We start from the raw sequence: 21,872 nt of genomic DNA, 5'->3' as shown, positions 1-21,872 counted from the left end.
TAGTCGGGCCATCGTAAAAAAGTTAGAAAGCAGATAAAATATTTATCATATAAAATGTATGCCATTCATTATTCATTTTGCTTTTTGTCAATGGAGTTAATTAACGATTAAATTGTTGCTAGCTGCAGATAATATTCATAATTTTGGTGCTTACTGACTTTCCCGCAATTTTCTTTTAAATGAAAGCGAAACTAAGGAAATTTACGCAGAATGTTAAATTTCGATTTTGCGTCCGGTCAAGTACATTCTCGCCATCTTTAAATCAGAAACTGTGCCCGAGGAATTTTTATCACTCGTGCAATAATTATAGTTTTCTACCTGTATAACTGTATGAGAGCAGGTGCTAAGGCGCAGTCCACACTACGTCGGAGAAATTTGAAAACGCAGCTGTATTTCTACGGTTAGGCCTACCGTTCGCACTAGTCCGTCACGAAAATGGAGCTTTACGAAAACGCTCTTTAAACCGGTGGGATTTGAAAACGTCGGCTTTGCGTTTTAACCTTGGACGGAAAACATTTTTTAAAACCGAGCCGTTTTCCAAAACAATGACATCACGATACTCATCAGTCCAAAATGACCGCGGAGATTGTTGCGTTTTTAATTTTCTCCGGCGTAGTGTGGACGGAAAACATTTGATGCGTTGTCAGAGTGAAAAGGCTGACGTTTTCAAACTTTTCTGACGTAATGTGGACGGGACCTAAATAGGAGCTATTTGCTCAAATTAAACCCAGGGTGACAGTTTAATACGCGTGAACAAGGACGTAACCATATTTCAGGTACTGAAGGGTTTAAAACGAAACCTTATTATTGGCGAACCATACTCCGGTCGACCAAATTAGACAGGAAAACTTAATTCGCAAAAACGGGTAGTTTCTTTAACTGTTGTAATCAAAAAGAGACAAAATATGCTCGAAGGAACAAAGGTGGTCTGATAATTCTCTTTCTATTTATGAACTGTATTTTTTCAGTCTGCATACATGTCTTTCAGATCTAGACGTCTTGCATTTCTGTTGTGCGGTGGTTTATTTGTTTCAAAGTACGACTGAAAAACAAAAGTAAGACCAGAGAAAAGCAGGAGGTTAAAGAGGTATGTAATGTTTACAAGCTAGTGTTCCTAAAATTTTTGTTATTCGCCGTGTCTCGTTACAAAAATTACATACATCTTTAGAGGCTTCGCTGCAAAAATTTACACAAGTTGTAAAACACAGAGATAATTACAGCAAGCTTATATATCAAGAAGGAAAACGTTAACTATAGTTTTGGGTGTTAAAATTTAACTGATTCGCAGTTTTGGTATTTGCAAATTTTATTCCAAGCACTTAACAAGTTATTTACTTTAAAGACATAATTCGGCGTCTGTAGTCTAAATGCTGGTAAATTTATGGAAAGCTAATGTGTAAAGGAATATCTTAACTAATGAGGTAACCAATCACAAGCAGGCAAGCATATACGTGGCAACATTGAAAGTAATAAACCAGAGCCCTATTGACTATGTAAGCAAAAAGAAGGTTCTGTATTTTTCTTTTAGCACATTTGAATTGGAGAATCTCTGCTGGCGATCTTGTTTACATTTTTCCTTATATTAACACGCGGCAATGTCCAGAGAAAGCATCACGCTAAACACGAATTGACTACAAACGTTTAAAGAGCTTGTGAAACTTAGTAATTGGAGAAATGTTTGGGTCTTTGGGTGTAATGTTCAAGGAGAAATTGGCTTTGCAAAATTTCTGGGTGATAAAATCTCTAATGAGCTCGTGCATTCTTTGTAAAATTTTAAATTTTTAAACCCGCGTCGCACAAAACGTATTCAATACACCGGGCTCAAGTAGTTCACTGGGACAGGTAATTGCGCTGTGCCTTTTAATATTCAGAACTAATATTTTTGTAACTCCATGTGAATCTGTATCGCTTATGATAATGAGGAAAATATTGAAAACAAAGACTCTCCCATATGTAGAGGATATTACACGGTGGCGAGAAGATATGAATTTTATGTTCTCGTGGCAAGAACAATATCTCACGAGTGAGCGAAGCGAACGAGTGAGATATTGTTCTTGCCACGAGAACATAAAATTCATATCTTCGAGCCAACGTGTAATGTTCTTTTTATTATATGAAGACTAAATATTGAAACCAATTCAACAAAAGCAAAAGGCGGGAATCGTGACGTCATTGAACGATACGACACTCACAAAGGTAACATAGGGAAAATACGCCACTCGGGTCCCGGATGAAGTGGCGTATGGAATCTACGAGTGGTTTAGTTCCCAGTAAAACACTCTTCTCCATATAATAAATAGTCAATACGTTTAACGAGAATAATGTTTTGAACAGCGTACAATCTTCTCAGTTAAGTGGTAGGTTGGCGTTAAAAGGCACTCCGGTTAGCTACTAGCACTGTCTCGCAAAATTTCGCCAAATTGCTCTTCAGATGCATGTAGGCTAACCGGAGTGCTTCTGTCTTACCATAGTTAATCACAGTAGAGGGAATGGTTAGAAAACTTGGCAAAGTTCTTTGTTGCATGTTTTTGTTGGCTATTTTGGGGTTGACCCCGCTCAAAACCTGGCAAAGTACGAAAGCTGGTCATGTGCGCTCATACAACCAACCAATAGAAGCAGTGCGACTTCATAATTCATGCATAGTCTGCGAGTATGAAACAAAAGATTTGAAGGGTCAAGAACCTTCCAACATATAAATCTTAGCCTGTTTGTTTGTTTCTTTGATGTTTACCGGGCTTCTTAACCATTTCCCTCCATTAACTAAAGGCTTATCAAGCCGAAAAGAAATCTCTTCTAACGCCGATTACGGTGACGCTAATAAGCCGAACGAATATTCAGGGTTTATATATTGTTTTGACGACGGCAAATGTTTCGTAATTGGTCGCAGGTAATACAAATTTAGCTTGAGCAGGTTCTCAGACAGATTGGCGTCCTGAGCAGATTCAGATAGCTACGAAATTGAAAGGTAAAATTAAATCCATTTTACCAGCCGTCGTTCCTGGCGCCGCCTCGGTCATTGCTTAAGGTTTCTAATTGCTTGGCAAAGACAACTCAGTTAGCATGCCAGCTTAACATATTATGGCCTATGCTATTCTGGGGAGCTAACATCTAATGTAATAAATCCAAGCAGTGTGTAACCAATAAATGCTGTTATCATTCGATGCAATTTTTTCTTCCTAGTCATTGGCCGAAAGTCCACCACGTGACCTGCAAATAGCTGCCTACAAACAATGGTCTGCTCATGCGGACTACCGTCTAAACCTGTTTTGCTACAAATAATATTCTGCTCATGCGTAATTATAACCTCGCTCTTGTGTGAAAAATAGCAGATCGCTTTTTTGAGCTATAGATCAGAGTGTGATGTAAATATGAAAAAAAAATGTTGCTCGATTGATAAAACAATTATTGAACTCAGTTATTGCAAAATATCGTGATTTTGTCAGTGTCTCGCAGATCAATTATTTTCTTCAGCTTTCGGCTGCGGCACATTATTGATCCGCTCGCCACTGACAAATTACGATATTTTGCTCAACCTCGTTCATTAATTGTTGATTCTCCTTCTGCCCAGGTGCATACAGCGAATATAATATGAGTCGTACTCGATAGCTGAACGTTTTTGTCAAGGGAGGCGAGGCGAATGGCACAACAAGACACTATTTGAAATGCAACTTAACTCATTTTAATGCCTACTTCATGTAAGACACATACAGCTGGAAAGCACATATTCAGTCCAAATATGGTAAGACAGGCCATATACGCAACAGGGGGCGTCTGCTGAGAAGCATTTACAAAGTCATTCTGTTTCGCGTGTTGCCGAGATCCACACTTTAAGGCATTGTCTAACATTTATTGAAAATTAAGGAAACTAAAACAAAACCCAACCAATCTAAAAGCAGTCAATAAACTCACCTCCAAATTAAAAAAAAACAAAAAAAAAACAGCTGCGAGGGGCAGAAGTTTCTCTCAAGAAATCGCTCTATTTTTGCTGGTAACTAAGGCTAAATACTACAAGCTACAAGACAAACAAGTTTACGATAAAGATCTATTCATCAAGTAACTGGAATCTGAAAATAAGGCTTAACTGGTAAGTTCTATTTCAGTCGTGTCAAATGTTTACTTATTCAAGTCTCAAAAAAGCCATTGAAACATTCAAACAGCACAATGCCATCACAACCGGCAAAATAGAACATGTTGTTCCTCCAGTCTATTGGAACGTCGCTGAATAAAGTAATACCAGCGAGATTAATGGGGCTAAAATTATAGACAGTGTTTTCCACTAGCTGGTCCTAAGAACTAATATTCGAAAACTTCTAAGGAAAACATTCTTACCCAACGTGGAGCCTTTAACAAATTTTGAACCTTTACACCGTAGTTTTGAGTGTAGAGGTAAAAGAGAGGATTAAAGACAATTTAAGAGTCATAACCTTTAATAGATTTTAAAGCCTGCAGTTTGCCAAAACAAAGCTAGTTTTTAAATTTCTGATCAGTCTGGCAAGACCGTTGTGACCGTCTGTATATTTTATCAAATTTGTGTGAAGCATCGCCAAAACTTTCAAATTAAATGTCATCCTTAACTCATTGAGGTGTCACCCAATGCTGGGCTTAAAATCAAGCGGTTTTATCCCAAATACTATTCGTTTTATCACAAGAATCTTTAAATGAAAGGAAACAGAATGTAACTAATAAACGGGTAGGTTTCAATGAATGATATTTGGTCCGTCGTAAAAAAAAGCTAGGAAGCAGATAAAATTTTTATCATATAAAATGTATACCAGTCATTATTCATTTGCTTTTTGTCAATGGAGTTAGAGATTAAATTGCTGCTGTCTGCAGATAATATTTATCATTTTGGTGCGTAATGACTTTTTCACAACTTTCTTTAATGAAAGCGAAACTGAGGCAAATTACGCATAATGTTAAATGTCGATTTTGCCGTCCGCTCAAGTTCACTCTCACCATCTTTAAATCCGCTGTTAAGTTAGAAACCGTGCCCTAGGAAATTTTATCACACGTGCGATAACTATAGTTTACTACCTGTATGACTGTATGGGAGCAGTTGCAAAGGCCCCGTCCACATCACGTCGGAGAAATTTGTAAACGCAGCTGTATTTTTTCGGTTAGGCCTACCGTCTGCATTAATATCCGTCACGAAAATGGAGCTTTTCGAAAACGCTCTTCAAACTGGAGGAATTTGAAAACGCTGGCGTTTCGTTTTCGTGTGGACAGTACTGTTTTGCAAATGGATCTTTTTGAAAACGATGACATCACGATATTCATGTGATTTGCCTTCCCGAAATTTCCTCGAACACAAATCCAAAATGACCGGAGGTTGCTGCGTTCAGTTTATATTTGCATATTTTATTCCAAGCACTTTACAAGTTATTCACTTTGAAGACATAATTTGGCGTCTGTAGTCTAAACGCTGGTAAATTTATGGAAAACTAATGTGTCAAGGAATATCCTAATTAAAGTCCTGAGGTAACCAATCACAGGCAGGCATGCATATTCCTGGCAACATCTTAAGTGATAAACCAGAGACCTGCTGACTATGGCTATGTAAACGAAAAGGTCCTTTATTTTACTTTCAGCACATTTGAATAGGAGAGTCTTCGCTGGCTTCATTGTCTGCAATTTTCCTCATTGAATTTGCTATACAAAAAATTAACTTCAAACATTTAAGAGCTAGTGAAACTTAGTAATTGGAAATGTTTGGCTCTTTGGGTGTAATATTCCGAGAGTAATTGGCAAAAGTGCTAATAAGCTCATACAGTCAAAGATTCCCGCTTTTAAAGATTCTCCATTTTAAAGACCCCCGCTTTTAAAGATTCCCCATTTTAAAGATTCTCGCTTTCAAAGATTCCCCGTTTTAAAGATTCTCGCTTTCAAAGATTCCCCATTTTAAAGATTCCCCGTTCCCCGTTCCCCGTTCTCCATCCCATTCCATTGCTATTCCTCTATTCCTCGATTCCCCGTTCACCGTTTTAAAGATAGCCATTTATACAGGGCCCCTATGGATACCAGCCTCTTAGCTGAACGGGCTACCCCGTTTAAATAAAGTTTTACTTTACCTTACCGAGACGAAGCCAAGGTAAATATCTCATGAAGATTCAGTCACCAATGTTCACTAAGGCGAATCATTGTTTTAGTATAGTTTTCAGAGGTGAATGCCCGGAGCTGCAAAATAATGAACTAAACCAAGGAACCACAGAAGCAGCTACTTGTTTGCATAAACGTATGCAGCGGTACTTGAAAACGCCGGCTTCGCGTTTTAGTGTGGATGGAAAACAATTTGAAAACGGAGCTTTCCGAAAACGATGATATTACACGATGATGGTGTGATTTTCCTGCCCAAAATTTTCCTCCAACACTAAATATTTGATACGTTTTGAGAGTAAAAACACCTTTTTCAAATTTCTCCGCCATAGTGTGGTGGGTGCCTCAGAAAAATAAATTTCCGGAGCTCGGTCTGACCTGTTGGGGATCAATGAAACTACTGCGTCTACGATTCTTAAATGCCTTAAATACGAGGTTTTTAACGCATTTGTGGCTCAAGGTCGACAGTAGTCACTTTGAAAATTTCCCCCTGCTTTCAAATATCCTGGACTTGAAGCGATGTCTTTCGAATAAATGAAAATTTCATCTAGCAACTGACTGCCATTTTACTTGCCAAAATGGCAAACGGTGGTGAGCTTAGTAACCAAGCTTAGAAATATTTTTTTCACCGTCAATGTAACGTCATAAGCCGAACTTTTCGACCAATCAGAATGTCCAATTCAAATATTCACCTCTGGATATTGTACTCACACTATAAATCCTAGTATGCAGCCAGAGCAGCTCTTATGAGCTACTATGTTTGTGGTTTTTATATTTCAATAGACAATGCCATTTTTTTTAAAGAGAATAATGCGTCGTTTCTCATTAGATGTGTTAGAGTAATTCAATATTTTTAAGAAAGGCGAAAAATTGCAACTCGCTGGCTCGATCCAGCCAAAATTCGCATAGAACCCAGATTAAGAATGAGGCTAGGATAATACATGCATGGTTACAATCTTGAGCAAAGCCATAATCCCTTATAAAGTCTCTCTCTAACCAGAAGGGCCCAAGAGCGTGGTTTTGCCGAATTATAGAGGCCCACGAAATACTGCATAGTGTTCAACAATGAATTAGCCTCCGTTTTACGAGTGAGAAGCTAATCAATTCATGCCATGAAAACGGGAATTAACGGGATAAAGATGATTTTCAGTCCGTACTTCGCAGTCTCAGCACCCTAATGTAGCCACTTCTCTCTCGTGAGAACGCACCGCGCTAAACAGCAGCAGAATAAAAAGTTACTGATGTCGTAAATTACTGGGAATGTCAAAAGAGTAATTTATTGAGTTAGAAAATTCTTATCTGACAAGAATTTTGCATATAATAATTATCAGAAAAAATCGATTCATCTAAATTTATGAGCTAACGTATAAAGAGAAAATTAACGCAACGTAAAGTAACGTAACTCATCGGATAAAAATTGCGCACTTTTTTCCCATAGGCGCTGTGGGGATAATTTTGATCTGAATTTGACCAAAGTCTATTTTTTTTTAAGCTTCGTCTGGGTGAAATATAAAATTGAACGCTTTTGGTCAAAATGTCCCATTACGTTTAGTCAATTATTAGAACATAAATCTGCTCCATTTGATCGTGTTTCTCACGATACTAAAGAATACGGAATTTGGTTTTGCATTTTCGTGCGAGTAATTACATGCAGGTGAAACTCCATGGTTTTTGTAGGTGTTAAGTGTTAAAGAGAAGATGAGCGGGATTAAAGTAATTTCCATATATTAGTGTTCACTGACTTGTCCACTCATGAATGTCTTGCGAATTTCTTTACGTTATGAAAAGTATCTGAGGGGTCATTTTCAAGATTTATTAAAGTCCTGAAGAGGTACCGTCATTTTATTGCCTAATCCAAGAAAGAACAGGCCGGATTACTTTCTTTTTCAGTAAACGTTTCGTGAAAGAGGAAATTCTACGAGAGTTTTTATTTACGAAGTAGTGCTATTTCAGCGGTTCAAGTCACGAATTTCTTTTTTACGCGGTTGAGTTATATATTCTGACAGGCAAGGAAGACATCGTGAATGAATTTTATTGGCGGATTACTTCCGGGTAACGTACTCTTGTATATTATGTATATGCAGCTGTTTAGTGAAGATAACAATTTTAAGTTCTTTTCCATAACATGAGCGATCATTTATCATCATAGACGTGGATTTCACAACGAAAGGTATGAGATATCGTTCTATCATGAATATTTTATGTTTTGTGAATTTAGGATTGGAGAGGATCTGAAAGGCCCAGACCGCACTCGAGACAATATCCCGTTTTCCATCTTTTTTTCCTTTTCTGCTTCTTTTTGGGTCGTTAAAACTTATTTTACAGTTCCTCATGATTAATGTTGGCGACATCTGTTTTTATCTCCAAGAACCGGCCGTTTTGAGTTGTTCTAGTAAGATTTTTAAAGAAGGTGTTACTGCATTTCATTAAATCAAAGTATTGTTTCCATCAGTCCAAAGTCAATTACAAACGGACGCAATTTGCATTGTTTGATAATATTTTCCATGAGGTTTTGCTTTTATAGTCATGGAAGGTTCAGTTGGTGTTCAAAATAATTCGAAACAACATCAAAAAAAAAAAAAAAAACCCCGGCAGAAGTCCACCATCCACCATGTGGTCCAGTCCAATTGGATCGGATCCTAATTTTACCAAAACCTCATTAAATTTTGATAATTTATCTTGAGATCGGTTAAAACGTTCAGCGAATTGCCCTCTGATATCAGTTTTCGACCAAGCTGTCGGAGAAGTTACTTCCAGCGCCAGCGTGAGCTAGCTAGCTAGACTTACAATTAAGATCAAGAGCCAAGTGAGAATATTAAAATTTGTCACTCAGCAACTTTACGCAAAACATTTCAGGAAGGTAAGTTCAACTTTTTGTGCGTCGCTTTATTGATTGGCTTTGTGGCGGAAGAGGTTTTCTAGAAGAACTTGTTTTTTTGTCCACGCATTGTTTGAGTCTAAGCACAAGACAAAAGTCGATTTTAAACGCTAAATAAGTGTTGACGTTCGTGGCGAAAAACATTTTGCTAGCTTTAATTTGCAAAACTAGCATGAAAACATTAAAGATTTGAGAGAATTTCGCAACTGGCGAAAGCCTAAATTCGACCGGACATCACAGTGAGTAAAGTATTTAATAATTTACGTTTCACTAAGTTAGAGGAAAATAAAATAAAATAAAATAAAATATCGTTTTTGGAGAGCCAGTTGCGGTGCGGGACTCTCCAAAATGACAGACAGACACTAGAGATACGCACAACCGAACAATGAATTCATAAAGTAAAAGATAACTTACAAAGGTGTTCAATTTACATTATTCCTTAATATTTAGAGATTCCATTGATAACCAAAAGCGACATCAACTTAAAATTGAAAACCAGAATAAACATATGTACGTGCTTGCTGGATAGATATTTTCATTTTCAGTTTCAATGGAACGCGGTTATCTAGGAGTCGGTCTTGCACAACGGTTTAACGTCAAATATTCCTTCCTTTTAATTCCTAGTTGCCTCAAAGTCACGTTATTATAACATTGGCACCTTCAATATTTGATGAGCACTTTTGCCTCGAGTTCTTCTAAAATACAGTTAGTCCAAAGTGTCCGTAAAATTAAAATGTCTGATTTGGAGTAAAAATATATCCAAACTAAAGGCCTTCCAAAATGGTGCACACTATGATTTACTTAGCCACTTTTTTTTTCATCTGTTATTGAATTACACTGAAGTACAATTACTCCGGTATCTTCTTTTAAAGATACAAAACAGTACAATTTGTCTGAAAGAAAATGAAAACTGTTAACATAAAAACCCTCAATGTTTCCGCCGATCGGTTGAAATGAACTTTGCGGGAGGTTTTCAAAACCAAATATTATCGGTTCTCCGCCAAACATTCCTTATTCAAAGATAAATTAGGCTCAGTTCAGACGCCGAACTTTTCATGAGCCGAACCAAATATATTGAATTAAGTACATGAAAAGTTCGGCGTCTGAATCAGTTAAGAACGGCTATTTGAATTTGGAACGGCCCAGCCGTTCTTCCCGCCTAGCTCAGCCGGGAATTTCGGCTTTGGAACGGCTTTGATTCAGACGTCGAACTTTTCATGAGCCGAACTTAATGCATAACTTATTATAACGTATTTTACAAGCAGTTTTTACTTTGCCTGAAAATCGCTGACATTTCGATGTGTTTTGGTTTAAACTAAATAAAGTTCGGCGAATTAAGTTCGGCTCATGAAAAGTTCGGCGTCTGAACTGGGCCTTAGTATCTTCCGAAGGCAAGTGTCTGCTGATTATTTCATTTGAAGCTGTTTTTGCATGGAATTCATCGTTCATTTATGTTGCATTTAGTTAGTTATTAAAAAAAAAACAAAAAAACCCAGGCAAACTGCTGCGCTTTCTTCCGCTATATTGTGTAAGTGTCTGCCGAATATGTTAACGCCATAATTACAGGGAATTGGTAACTCATATTTGTTGTATATAGAGATCAAAGTCTTGTTTATCTTAAAGATTTGGGCAAACTGCTTTACTTTCTTCCGCTATACGGCGGTAACCGAAAATAGTTTACCCAAATATAAGTATTATCAATTTTTCTTGATCCATTAAAATACGCACATAAATTGTAAGTCTTCCCAATATCCCTGGCAATATTTGCTGCTACAAAACGAATGTAAAATTACCCTTTCGATTTTGAGAGTCATGTAGCTTCATTTTACGGCTAGCAATATTAATTTGCTTGCCTGTAAGCAAGACTTTTGGGTTTCTTGTGCACTTGAATTAAATGGAATTTAGATGTATTATTTTGCTAGCCGTTATCGGATGTCGAAAGAATCATTAAAATTGAGAAAATCATCAAAATTGTACATTTTATTCCGTGCATCAGTCTTTGTTGAAAAATTATCTGAGGAAAATCTGGTGGACTACAAGCTTGGAGCAGATTTTCACGCAAAATCTCGGTTGATCGATTCGAATCTAAGATAAAAACAAGCTTTGCGTCGATGGGAAAGAATAAGTCATTCAGTCGTCGAGACCTTTATTTACTCTACATAAGCATATACACATAAATGCGGTTCACTTATCGAATTTATTTCAATTTTGCCTAATGGAGAACTGTTGAAGCACTCGATAACAAAGTGTGTGGGGACCTTTATAATTTCCTTAACGCATAGTTCTTTTATGGTACAACATTTAGTGAAAACGTCGACCATATGCGGTTTTTAATAACGCAAATCTATTATTGCAAATGTTCAGTAAGTGAAATATAAATCAAATCTTTTTATGGAAAAAACACGTGACGTAAGCCTTTGCAGTAATCCCGTCAAAATGTGTACCTAATTGCAGGCTAACCGCGTAAGGTTGTCTTTTTCCACTAAAACTCTTTTAAGCTGACTTCGGGACTCCGACTCGACCCCATATATCAAAATATACCCTGCGAGAAGTTCCCTTCTATTTCTGCCCGGTGGGAGAAGAGCGGAGAACTTCTGCTCGCACCTGCGCTCGATTTTCTATCATACGTGCACCAACTACGTCAGCATGTGGCATGTGTCTGGCTGTTTCATAAGAAACGTATATGCGCAATTATTTTTTTTAGTTATTTTGGGTTCCGACTTAAATTCCGACTTTTTCACCGTTTATTTGCTAGAGAAACTACAGAAATTCGATTAAGCTCTACGAAGCACCAGGTGAAAATGAAAGCAGGCGCCGAATTAAACTGGATTCATTCAACCTGGCTGTAGCCCCGCGCGTGCTTCGAAAGTTGCACGCAAGCAGACAAAAACCCTAAACTCAATAACCAGTCTTTTAACCTTCACATGATGCTCCTTTGATAACGAATAGCTTGTTAAAATGAAGCTATTGTTTCTGGAGGAAGCTATATCGTTGCTCTCTTCATTTATTTGGTCTGATGCAAAAGTACAACAAAAGTAAGGGTTTCAAAGCATTTTTGTGTAATTTTGAGGCGTAACCAGCGTTGCTAAATAGCTTTGTCCTCAATTAAAACCAAAAAAATTATGAGGAAAGACTGTGCATCAATATTGATATTAATCTTGTTAAAATTCTTCACGTGAGACACTTGAGACAGTCGAGTGTGAATCTTCGTCTGCCATTTTGATTTAAACAAAAAACAAAAACCGCTAACCTAGCAGCCCGGCTGCATGCATCTTGCACCAGCTTGATCTGCCCCAGGAGGAGAGGGATCTGGTTTCTTTTTCACAGGAAATTAATCAATTGTCTACTAAAACATTGCGAAATATGGAAGCAAGGCCAATTTAAGCACTAAAAGCTGCTCCGATTTCTCAAAATTGATAGAAAACTAGAAATTGCCCAGAATGCAAAAAGTTGTTCGAAACGAAAATGTTGCTCGAAACACAAGAAGTTGCCAAAAAGTTGCCGAGCAACTTGTGGAAAGCCGTCGCTATAGTTTCCGTTGTGCTTTTGCTTGTGCTTGTGCTTATGCCGTAGTGAAAACCAGGCTTTGCAGCAAATTAATTTTGAACAGCCACAATTAACCACTATAAAACAAATAAACAAACCAACAGACAAACAAATAAACAAGTAAATAAGCAAAAACAATAACAAAACAACACCTGACAAAAACAAACAAACAAACAAAAGAACCGAAACCAAGTTTAGCTGGATCCACCATTTGTTCGTTCCTTTAGTAGGCGAAAATGACGACAACACATTTAATGCAGGGGGTCGATGGACTAGCATCCCATCCAGGGGGAATAGAAATACTCCTAGTCGCTTCATGCTACTGAAACCTGGATAAGCTCTGGCCTGATGGGCCACTTGGCTCGTATGCAGAAAATACAAACTCGCAAGTAGACGCGAGTTGAAATCTTTGACCGTTTGGCCACCTAAACGCTCTGTTTTTTTTTTTTTTTCCTGCCATTAACAGTGTCATTTTTGTTCAAGGCAAAGTATATAAATCCCACGACAAAGGCTAAGAGCTTAATAGAATTTCTTTTTTAATAGTTTAAACTAAAAAGATCCAAAAGGTTATGCCATCGAACTTCCACATTGTTCCCTCAACATTTGGACTTGACTTCTTCCGCTGCTGTCGACCCTCGAATAAAAAAGGTAGACTCCAGCTTGAGGTGACTGATTAGTTGGCCAGAAATATAAATTTTGGCCTGAAGGTAAACTCGCGCCTATCTACATGAGGTACATGCTGTTGTGGCAGGCCGTAGGGTTTGAGTCGGCCCGGTGACTTTGAGGGCATCACTACCGGTGTGAAAAATCACTTTTGCTGCGCTACCTCCCAAATGTACATAAAAGAAGGATTAGATGAGATTTAGAAGAACGAACAAACAAACAAACAACAAGCTTAGAAAAATCGGCTAAGGCCCAGTTCAGACGTCGTGCTTTTGCCTTGCCGAACTAAATTCAGGAATTAAGTTCGTCAAAAGCACGGCAGAAGCACGGCGTCTGAATCAAACTTTAAAATTAAGTTCGGCAAGCAATTAAGTTCGGCAAGCAATTAAGTTCGACAAGCTCTGCCGTGCTATACGACTCTGGCACGGCAGCGATTCAAACATCGTGCTTCTGCCACGCTAAACAAAATTCATAAATTATATCAATGTAGCGAGATTGCGTTCCCACGGGGAGTTAGGAGGAGAATTGTTACGAGGCATCAGTAAATCCTAAATTTGATTCGACTCTGGCGCGACGTCTGAATCAGAGTTGTTTTCCTGCCGTGCTACAGTGAAACCTAATTGCAATTTAGTTCGTCACGACAGAAGCACGACGTCTGAACTGGGCCTTATCATGTAAATCGATCATCTGTTGATGTTCTATTTGTTCTATACAAAGAGGCGCTCCAATAATGTAACAAAATTGTACACTTTTGGACTCGTTTTTAACTGAGTATCAGTCCTTAAGCTTCCTTATAACCTTCTCAGCCGCTTTATTTAATTAAAATTCAGTACAGGTGTACTTCTTATTGTGATGTAAACGGCCGTAAATTATGCTAGACCATCCTCTAGGAAAACTACGAGGGCAATCGCGTTCTTCCTTGCATCTTGTAGGAAGTAATTAAGGAATATAATCACATTAATAAAAAATAATAGCAAATAAGTGAAGAAATTTTTAACGATATGACACTCCTAACATGATATCAGCTCTGGGTAACATTTAAGTCATGATGTTATTTTACGGCCCGCTTTGGTTGAGAGGGATGTATTGTTTCATATGGTAAAGGAGTAATTGATTGGAGTAAATTTGATGTAATTCAAGAGCGCTTGTCAAGACTTTTGCTATTGTGTTTACATTCTGAAAGGAAATAAAAGCTTAAAAATATTTGCCCCCGATTTGATATCTAGTTTAACCATCTCTCTGACTTAAGATGCAATCAAAGTGAAATGTCAACATCAGCTTTATATTCAACTAAATAGATCCGTCAGGTCATGTTTATAACTTTGTCACGCTTAATCGTAATGTGCCGGAGATAAAAAGGATTAAGCTTCAAGATATCACACAATTATGAAATCAAAACAACACCAGCACACTAACTTACATGCGACACACGTTGCCTATTTAATGCTACGACTGGCGGGCTTCGTTAACACCAAACCGTGAAACGATGGTGTTTGCATCTCATTGATGACTTGTTCGTTTTCTTGTTGTATCGCAGATTAACCATGAACAATTCCTCAGTTCACCAAAGACGATTACCTACCACTCTCTCCAACGTCCAAGCTGCATTCTGGGGTACGTCTTACGGTATTGTGGCCATCTTGATAATGTTGGTCAACACTGTGTCCATTACTGCGTTTATGAAAACAAAACCACGTCGAAAGCATACCCACTACTTCCTGATCAACCTGTCCATTGCTGACTTCATGGTCGGAGCCTTGTCCGTTCCTCTGTTTATCTCCTACCTGGTGCATCCAGAGACGTGGACCCAGAGCCTCATGTTGCCGATGATTCATTCAACAGTGGACATCCTGTCTGGACTTGCGTCTGTGTTCACTCTGGCGATTGTGTCCCTAGAGAGGCTCCTGGCTGTCTCGATTCCATTCAAATACAGGATGATACCTAGAAAAGCTTACTTCTGTTGTGTTGCGGCGACGTGGTGTCTCGCTGGATGCGTGGCAGCCATTAGCATTGCTTTTTATTTGCGGATTGTGAGAGAAGCCTTCTACACCACTGTGATTCTTTCGCTGTCCTTGTCGTTGACTGTAGCCTGTTTTGCTTACATAGCCATCATTTTTAAAATCAACCAGAAAAATAACAGTGCAAAAGATAAGAAGGATTTAACGGTTGAACGTCGGCTGAGCATGACCTTGCTGTGTGTCACGGCTATTTTCGTCCTTTCGTGGCTTCCCTTTCAACTCATCTTTATTTTAGTTCACTTTTGTAAGACGTGCGTGTTCTCCATGAACACTGTTTTCTTTATAAAGCTGTTGCACTACAGTAACTCTTTCATGAACGCCGCGGTGTACACGTTTAGGATTCCGGAGTTTAAAGAAGCCATCATGGTGTTAATTCGTCGTCCAAAACCCCGCAGTGAGGGTCGAGATGTGCTGCTGCAAGATATGACCTACGACAGTACCACGTCAGTGACTCGCGTGGCTTCACAAAAGTCCATTGGTTAGTCCTTAGAACACCGAACGGGCAGCTTCGCTTAAACCCACCCTGATAGATGCCCGGAAAGCAAAAACATGCAACTAGATTTAGGGGACTGCAGTTTTGAATTGTAATGCACATGTATGTGCTCATAAGAACTCGCGACAATGTACTTGCAGAATAAAGTTACCACAAAAACTCCTGGTTTTTATCTAGCATGTCCTTCATTGACAGTTGTGATACATTTCTTTTTACTACTGCAACCTGTACGATGTGCCATTTTAAGACTTAAGAAAGGTTTTTCATTATCCTAGAAATATTTAGGCTACTCAGTAATTATAAAAATGTAGATTGATAATAAACAATGTTGTCCAGCTTTAATGAACTCTCTCGTTTTAATTCTTATACTTATAATAACTGTTCTGTTATTTTTAGGCTTCTTCCATTTCATTTACAAATGTCTTGTCAGGGGGGCACCGCGGAAATACGTTTTGGGGACGCGATACAGTATTTTGCAAAACTACAAAATGCCGGCATGCTGATGGTCTTCAGCATGGATTTCTCCCACAGGAAGTATGGAAGCTGCCTTCATTTCATTAAAAGTAGTCTTGTATAGGAACAAAACAGTTTTTTTGGCCTTATTTCCAGAAAATTCATTAGCAAATTCAAAATGCAGGCATTTTTAAACAAAATAGAGGTCGTGTACACAACTGATAGAAGTAACCTGACTCACCTGTACTCTTCACTATATGATTTCCTGATATTCTCTTGTTCAAACAGCTTTCGCGTTGTCTTTAAAGTTGCTTACTTTATTTTGAAGACAGCTACTTTTTTTTTTATCAAACTTCCTTTCGCTACAAAACTCCTCTGCCAAAAGTATATATTATTGAGATCCATCAGAGCAAAGTGCTGGATTAATCAAAATTGTTTAAAAGAAAGTCAACGTGACGAATTTTGCACAGTTTCAAATATTTTTCAATACCCTAATGACTTTTTTGCCCAGCCTCGCTTTCATTCTCCAAGAGCAAATATGGTCACGTGTTAAATTATATGACTGATGTCCATAAATTTGGTGCTATTTGTCATGCTTTTAAGGTATCAGTAAGGGGAAAATTTGCAGTTTTGCATAATTTTACTTTTTTAAGCGTTTGGATAAATCTTAAAGTAATCTTTAAGATAAAAAAACTTCACGAAAAAATCTTATATCTGCCGCTAGTTATTGCGCGAGAAAGATTGTTTTGCATATTAATTACTTAATTGAGAGTTGACAAGTTCTGTCAAATGAATTAATTAATTATCGAGGCAAGAAGTCAGATGACATCAAGATCATGCTGAGTTGACACGCGATTCGCGCGCCATAATCAGTGCCGGATGTCTTCGAAGAAGACAGAGCGATCTTGCCCGTTTTCATCAGTTAAAGGAAGGCCAAAGAAGGCGAAAAACACTTTCAACAAAGAGTGGGCCGCTAAATTAGCGGAACGCGGCAAAGGATTCGTTTTACAATCAAGAAAAATTGCTGGATGAACTCGACAACGATCGCGATCACGAAGCCAGCGAGCAAGCCGAAATGAGCGCAAGCCGCACTAAAATACTGTTGCAATAAACTGTCGAAACAGAGGAGATTGACGAAGAGAAGTGGACGAAATTGAAAGGCAGATCGATTGTACAAAATTAGAATCAGCAGTGCAACATTTTTTTTTTCTTACCCAGCTATTGTCATTTCTTCCAGTATCTTTGCCTTTGCATCAACATCAGTCGATGTAGTCCCGTTTACGACGTCCTCTCCAGTGTTTCCCTTTGTGCTCTTGCATTTTCTCGGGGACCTTCTACTGGCCTTCGGCATGTTAACAGTGACATGGTCATAATTTTGAAGATTAGTCAGCCGATACGTAAAATTTCGAGAAGGCGAAATATCAAAAGATAATTTCACGTTTACTAACTTTGGAATTCTGACTTCACACATGAAAAAGCGGTTTATTCACTGGTGAATAATTTACCGCGCGCCGTCGAAAATTTGTACCTGTTCCATGTTAACTGTCACAGTCCTATTGTTATACAGAAAGTTGATTCCTCTGCGGTGTCTCCCTTGGTGTGATAATCCCATAACACTTGGATGCCGCCGAATTTTACTTTTTCTCTGTTTCTTGAAAGTAAAAAATAGGCGAGTTGTACGTGCATTTCGAGTTCCAGGTGGGCAGCCCCTGGACCAAATTGGCTGAAATTCGGAGAGAATGTTGTCAGAACGATCGCCGACAATACTGTGTCTGCGAATTCTGATTACTCTTTTCATTAAAAAGTTATGCCTTTTTTTCGCGGGCAGTCCTATTTTCGTCCCTTTTCTAACTTCATCCTCTTGTAAAATAATAACAAACGCATGTGCCAAAAATCTGAGACACTGTTTTTGAGGTCAATGTGTGAAGAAACGGACGCCATGTTAATCGTTTTCTCCGACTTAAATTGAGCGGGTGTATACCTTGATTTATGGGTTCGTGAAGCTTTGTAAATATATTCACATTTTCGAAACACGGTAAATTTCTACCGTTTTAAACAGGTCGGGTCATAATCTGTAGTTATTAAGCTTCCAGTAAATATACGGTTTATATGGGTTTTTGTTAAAGCAACGAACGCTAGAGCGGACCGCGCGCGGATGGTCAAATGGGTTATACTGATACCTTAATTATTTTCCGCTTTCAGCCTCGTTCCTATGTTGCAAGGTGCAGGATCTGGAAAGAGAACCTCTTAAAAGCGAAACTCCTGAGATTTCAAACTGGAAGCAGCAATATTCTTAATCAGGGTGACAAGACGAAAATTTTAAGCTACGTTTCCTGCTTCTACTCAAAATGTTTAGCGAAAATGAAAAATAAGCACATTTCGAAGCTGTGCCTGGGGACGAAAATGGCTTTTTCTTTTCCAAAGCAAGCCTTTCCTTGTTTGAACGTGAAGAATTGTGGGTATAATATAATTAATATAATGTCTCTGTGATGTATGCATTAGATTCGGCACGTGTGAAGTTCGCCTTCTGAATAGAAGTCGAACTTCTGCCGTTCTATTCGAGTGGCAGTCGAATAGAACGGCGGGGTCGACACAAAAAAAGATGTGCTGATCGTAACTGATTCAGAAATCGAACTTCATTGTGACATAAGGTTCCACGTTTAAACCTGGCCTAAGCCGCTTCGTTTTGAAGAGGGGGAAAGTTAAGAGTCATAAACTACCCCATATCAAATAAATACATTGTGAGGCAGGAATGTATAGAAGGGAATATATTCCATCAGATTTTCGGCAATAATACTTTGAGCAATGTGTTTGTTTGAAGTGAACCTTTCGTGTCTTGGTCAATATCACTGAATTATTTGTTTACCAGACCACTTTCACTTCTTTTTGCTACAACTTTATTTTACACCCACAAGCAGCAAAACGTTGTTCGTTTCTTGGCTTAAAACAGTTTAATATGTGTTTTACCTAAACTGACAAACAAACTTGGAGAGCTCAGTAGAACACCTCGATCTCATAACAAGATTCTTTTCCAAGCGGTTTTAATTAATACACATTGTGACTTGCAGAGTAAACACTTAGAAAGATAAAACGATATAGGTGAACTCTTATGAAAAAACAGAAATAAGAAATAAGGCTAAAATTGTTTCTATATTTTTAACGCCACTTTGATTGCATGGTTCTCTCATCGTAGACTTTTTCAAAACAATTAGACTACAAAACCGAGTATTTCTGTGAGCGAATAGTCAACAAAGCATAGCAGAGTTGACTATCGCTCATAGAAAACGAGGGTGAGTAATCTAATTGTTTTAGTACACTCTAAAGGATTACGGCACAAAACCTACAATTTTGAGTATTTCTTACCCTAAAATTAAGAAGAATTTTCAGTTTCAAGAGCAGTGTGCACGCCAGATCAATGTCTATCAGCGAATAGAAAACGATGAGCGAACCATTTAGATTAGTGGATTTTAAAAAGGTCACAGCTTAGTGGCTACTCGCTAATAGTCCACGATCGCACGGGCGTTGTCCTAGATAACCCGCCGTTGCTTTTTATGAGTAATAGTCAAGTCGGCTGTGCCTCGTTGACTGCATTATAACTATTATTCATACAGGTCACATAACTGTTTACACTACCTAAACTTATGATAAGCTGGTTTGTTCGTACGTTCGTAATCACAACGACAAGACTAGAAAAATATTCAGCTGGGAAAAATATATATCATATTTCTATTTTAAAAAAACTCTACCTTTAGATATTAATCAAATGTTGTCAAACGGGCATTAACAACCTTTTGTACGCAATTTACTAGAATAAAATCTATTTACAATAATACCGGGCTAAAAGCCATACCCTTTAAAATGTCATATTTATCCTGCGCTAAAAGTGTTTTAACAGCTAAGACTGTTTTAACAGTTTTAGCGCAGGATAAAATTAGCAGTTCACAATCAACAAGTTGTATTATAAGAGTTAAAATCACAAAATCGCCCTAAGAGAATTGCGCAATACAAACTGCTCTTGAAACAATCATAAAGTGTTATTCAAAGAGTTAAAATCATAAAATAATCACACAGTACGTACGTCCTATCACTGAACGAGTTCAGCATTGATAATAAATAGAAATCTACGTTTAACAGAAATTCAATTTTACGTACCAAATGTACCCTACAAAGAAAATTGTCATCTTTTGGAGGAATTGATCAGAGTTTGAGTCCAGGGAAAACACAGCTTAAGATCTTCGCCGAGCCGGACCATGCAAATAGCTCCCTTTCGAGCATGTCTGAGTCCTTTATTCTTTCCTGTGCCCTCTCACGCCTTTCTTCCAATCCTTTGTTTGTTACATTCTTTGCTCCAATCGGACAAAATTCAGTTTAAACAGGGCTACATGCCGTGAGTCGTAATAGGAGAATTGTCATTGAAAGCATCTCTTCGAAATATTTCTTATGAAATTTATTTTGAAGAGTTTGCATATGTGCATATGTTTATATATGCAACAAAGGCATCTCAGTCTGTGGATCTCAAACTTGATAATCAAACATGAAAGGGTAAAGTTCAAGGACAAGTTGTCGCACAGTTGCCAAGGAGGGTTCTTGAACTGACTCTGTTTAGTCTACGACAATAACAACAACTAACAGTAACAATCCTATCCAACGAGACCTATATAAGATTCTCAAGCAGTTTTAAGGCCTGGGTCAGGAATGTAAGGTAGAATTATGGTTGGGCAACTATATCTCTTGTTATATTTGTTTTACCAAGCTGAAATTTTCCCTGATTATAACACTCGGCGTCTTGCCTTGCCTTAACATATTATTTTGAGCACGTGACGTGCCGCGGGATCATTTTGTTAAAATTTAGTTAATTGGCGAATTGGTGGTGAATTTTCATTCTATTGATCAATAAATTAGCGCTTTCGATGCAAATTGAAATTATCTACCTTCCTACGTTTGGAATGATCTCCATTGATTTCGTTTTTAAAAGACAAAAATGATCAAAAGTCCAATTTTGTTGAAAAAATGTCTTTGACCTTACAAAATTCTTTTGCGACCTTCTGCGAAAAGAGGAACAATCATTCCAAACGTGCGAGGATGGAATAAATTACCCTGCATCTAATACACGTTTTTCCTGGATGATATTACTAAAATCGGCCACCAATTCCTCCAAATAGGGATGGTTGAAAACTGTTCACCTGCACATTCCCTGAAAGAGGGAACGCATAGGTGAACACCTTCGAACCATCACGAGCCTGAACCCGCCCGGTTTCCCCATTGCTGAACACCCCTGTACATGACCTAGACGACATGAAGGTTCACTGCATCAAACAGTGGAGGGGTGTAAACAGCGCCAGCCACCTCGACGAAATGTGTGCACATATTCTAGTCTGATGACGGTATAGTTCTTACAGAAATATAACTTCCAGTTTTGCCAATTGTTGTCTGAATTTCGACACCGGCAATGAATATTCTGCTTGGGGTCTCTCCTGCTGAAAACTGCCTCTGCAAGGGATTTTTCATACTCGAAACCACATCCTCTTCCCTGAAGTTTCAGCTGATGTCCCAGCCAATGGCGAAATGCTTGAGGATGGTTAGTCTTCCAGGGTTTTGGGGAAACAAAAGAACGTGGTCATTTATTTCGACAGAAGAGGGTACACCTTTGAAAAATGCAAGCGTTTCAAGAGATCAAGTGAACAACTTGTGACCTCCTTGGGGAAGTTCCAGTGACATGCGCCAAACT

General features: G+C 38.3%; 1 protein-coding gene across 3 annotated transcripts in view; it reads left to right on the top strand.

Annotated features, from left to right (window-relative positions):
* The window catches only part of LOC145465572 (adenosine receptor A1-like), a 29,794-nt gene extending 13,862 nt beyond the window's left edge, over positions 1-15,932 (top strand). The window contains exons 3-4 of one of the 3 annotated variants that reach the window (XM_081449348.1): positions 989-1,087; positions 14,718-15,932. In XM_081449348.1, the coding sequence (XP_081305474.1) occupies positions 14,725-15,681 (957 nt within the window). In that variant the 5' untranslated portion in view covers positions 989-1,087; positions 14,718-14,724 and the 3' untranslated portion in view covers positions 15,682-15,932. Of the gene's footprint in view, positions 1-72; positions 1,088-12,637; positions 13,625-13,674 lie in introns of those variants that run through there. The other 2 variants (XM_081449347.1, XM_081449346.1) reach the window with 2 other exon arrangements.
* Positions 15,933-21,872: the final 5,940 nt, after the last annotated feature.

Source organism: Orbicella franksi, chromosome 13 (genome assembly GCF_964199315.1).
Source record: "Orbicella franksi chromosome 13, jaOrbFran1.1, whole genome shotgun sequence".
NCBI lineage: Eukaryota > Metazoa > Cnidaria > Anthozoa > Scleractinia > Merulinidae > Orbicella > Orbicella franksi.
Note: the sequence above shows the minus strand (reverse complement) of the source record. Positions and strands in the feature narration are given on the sequence as shown.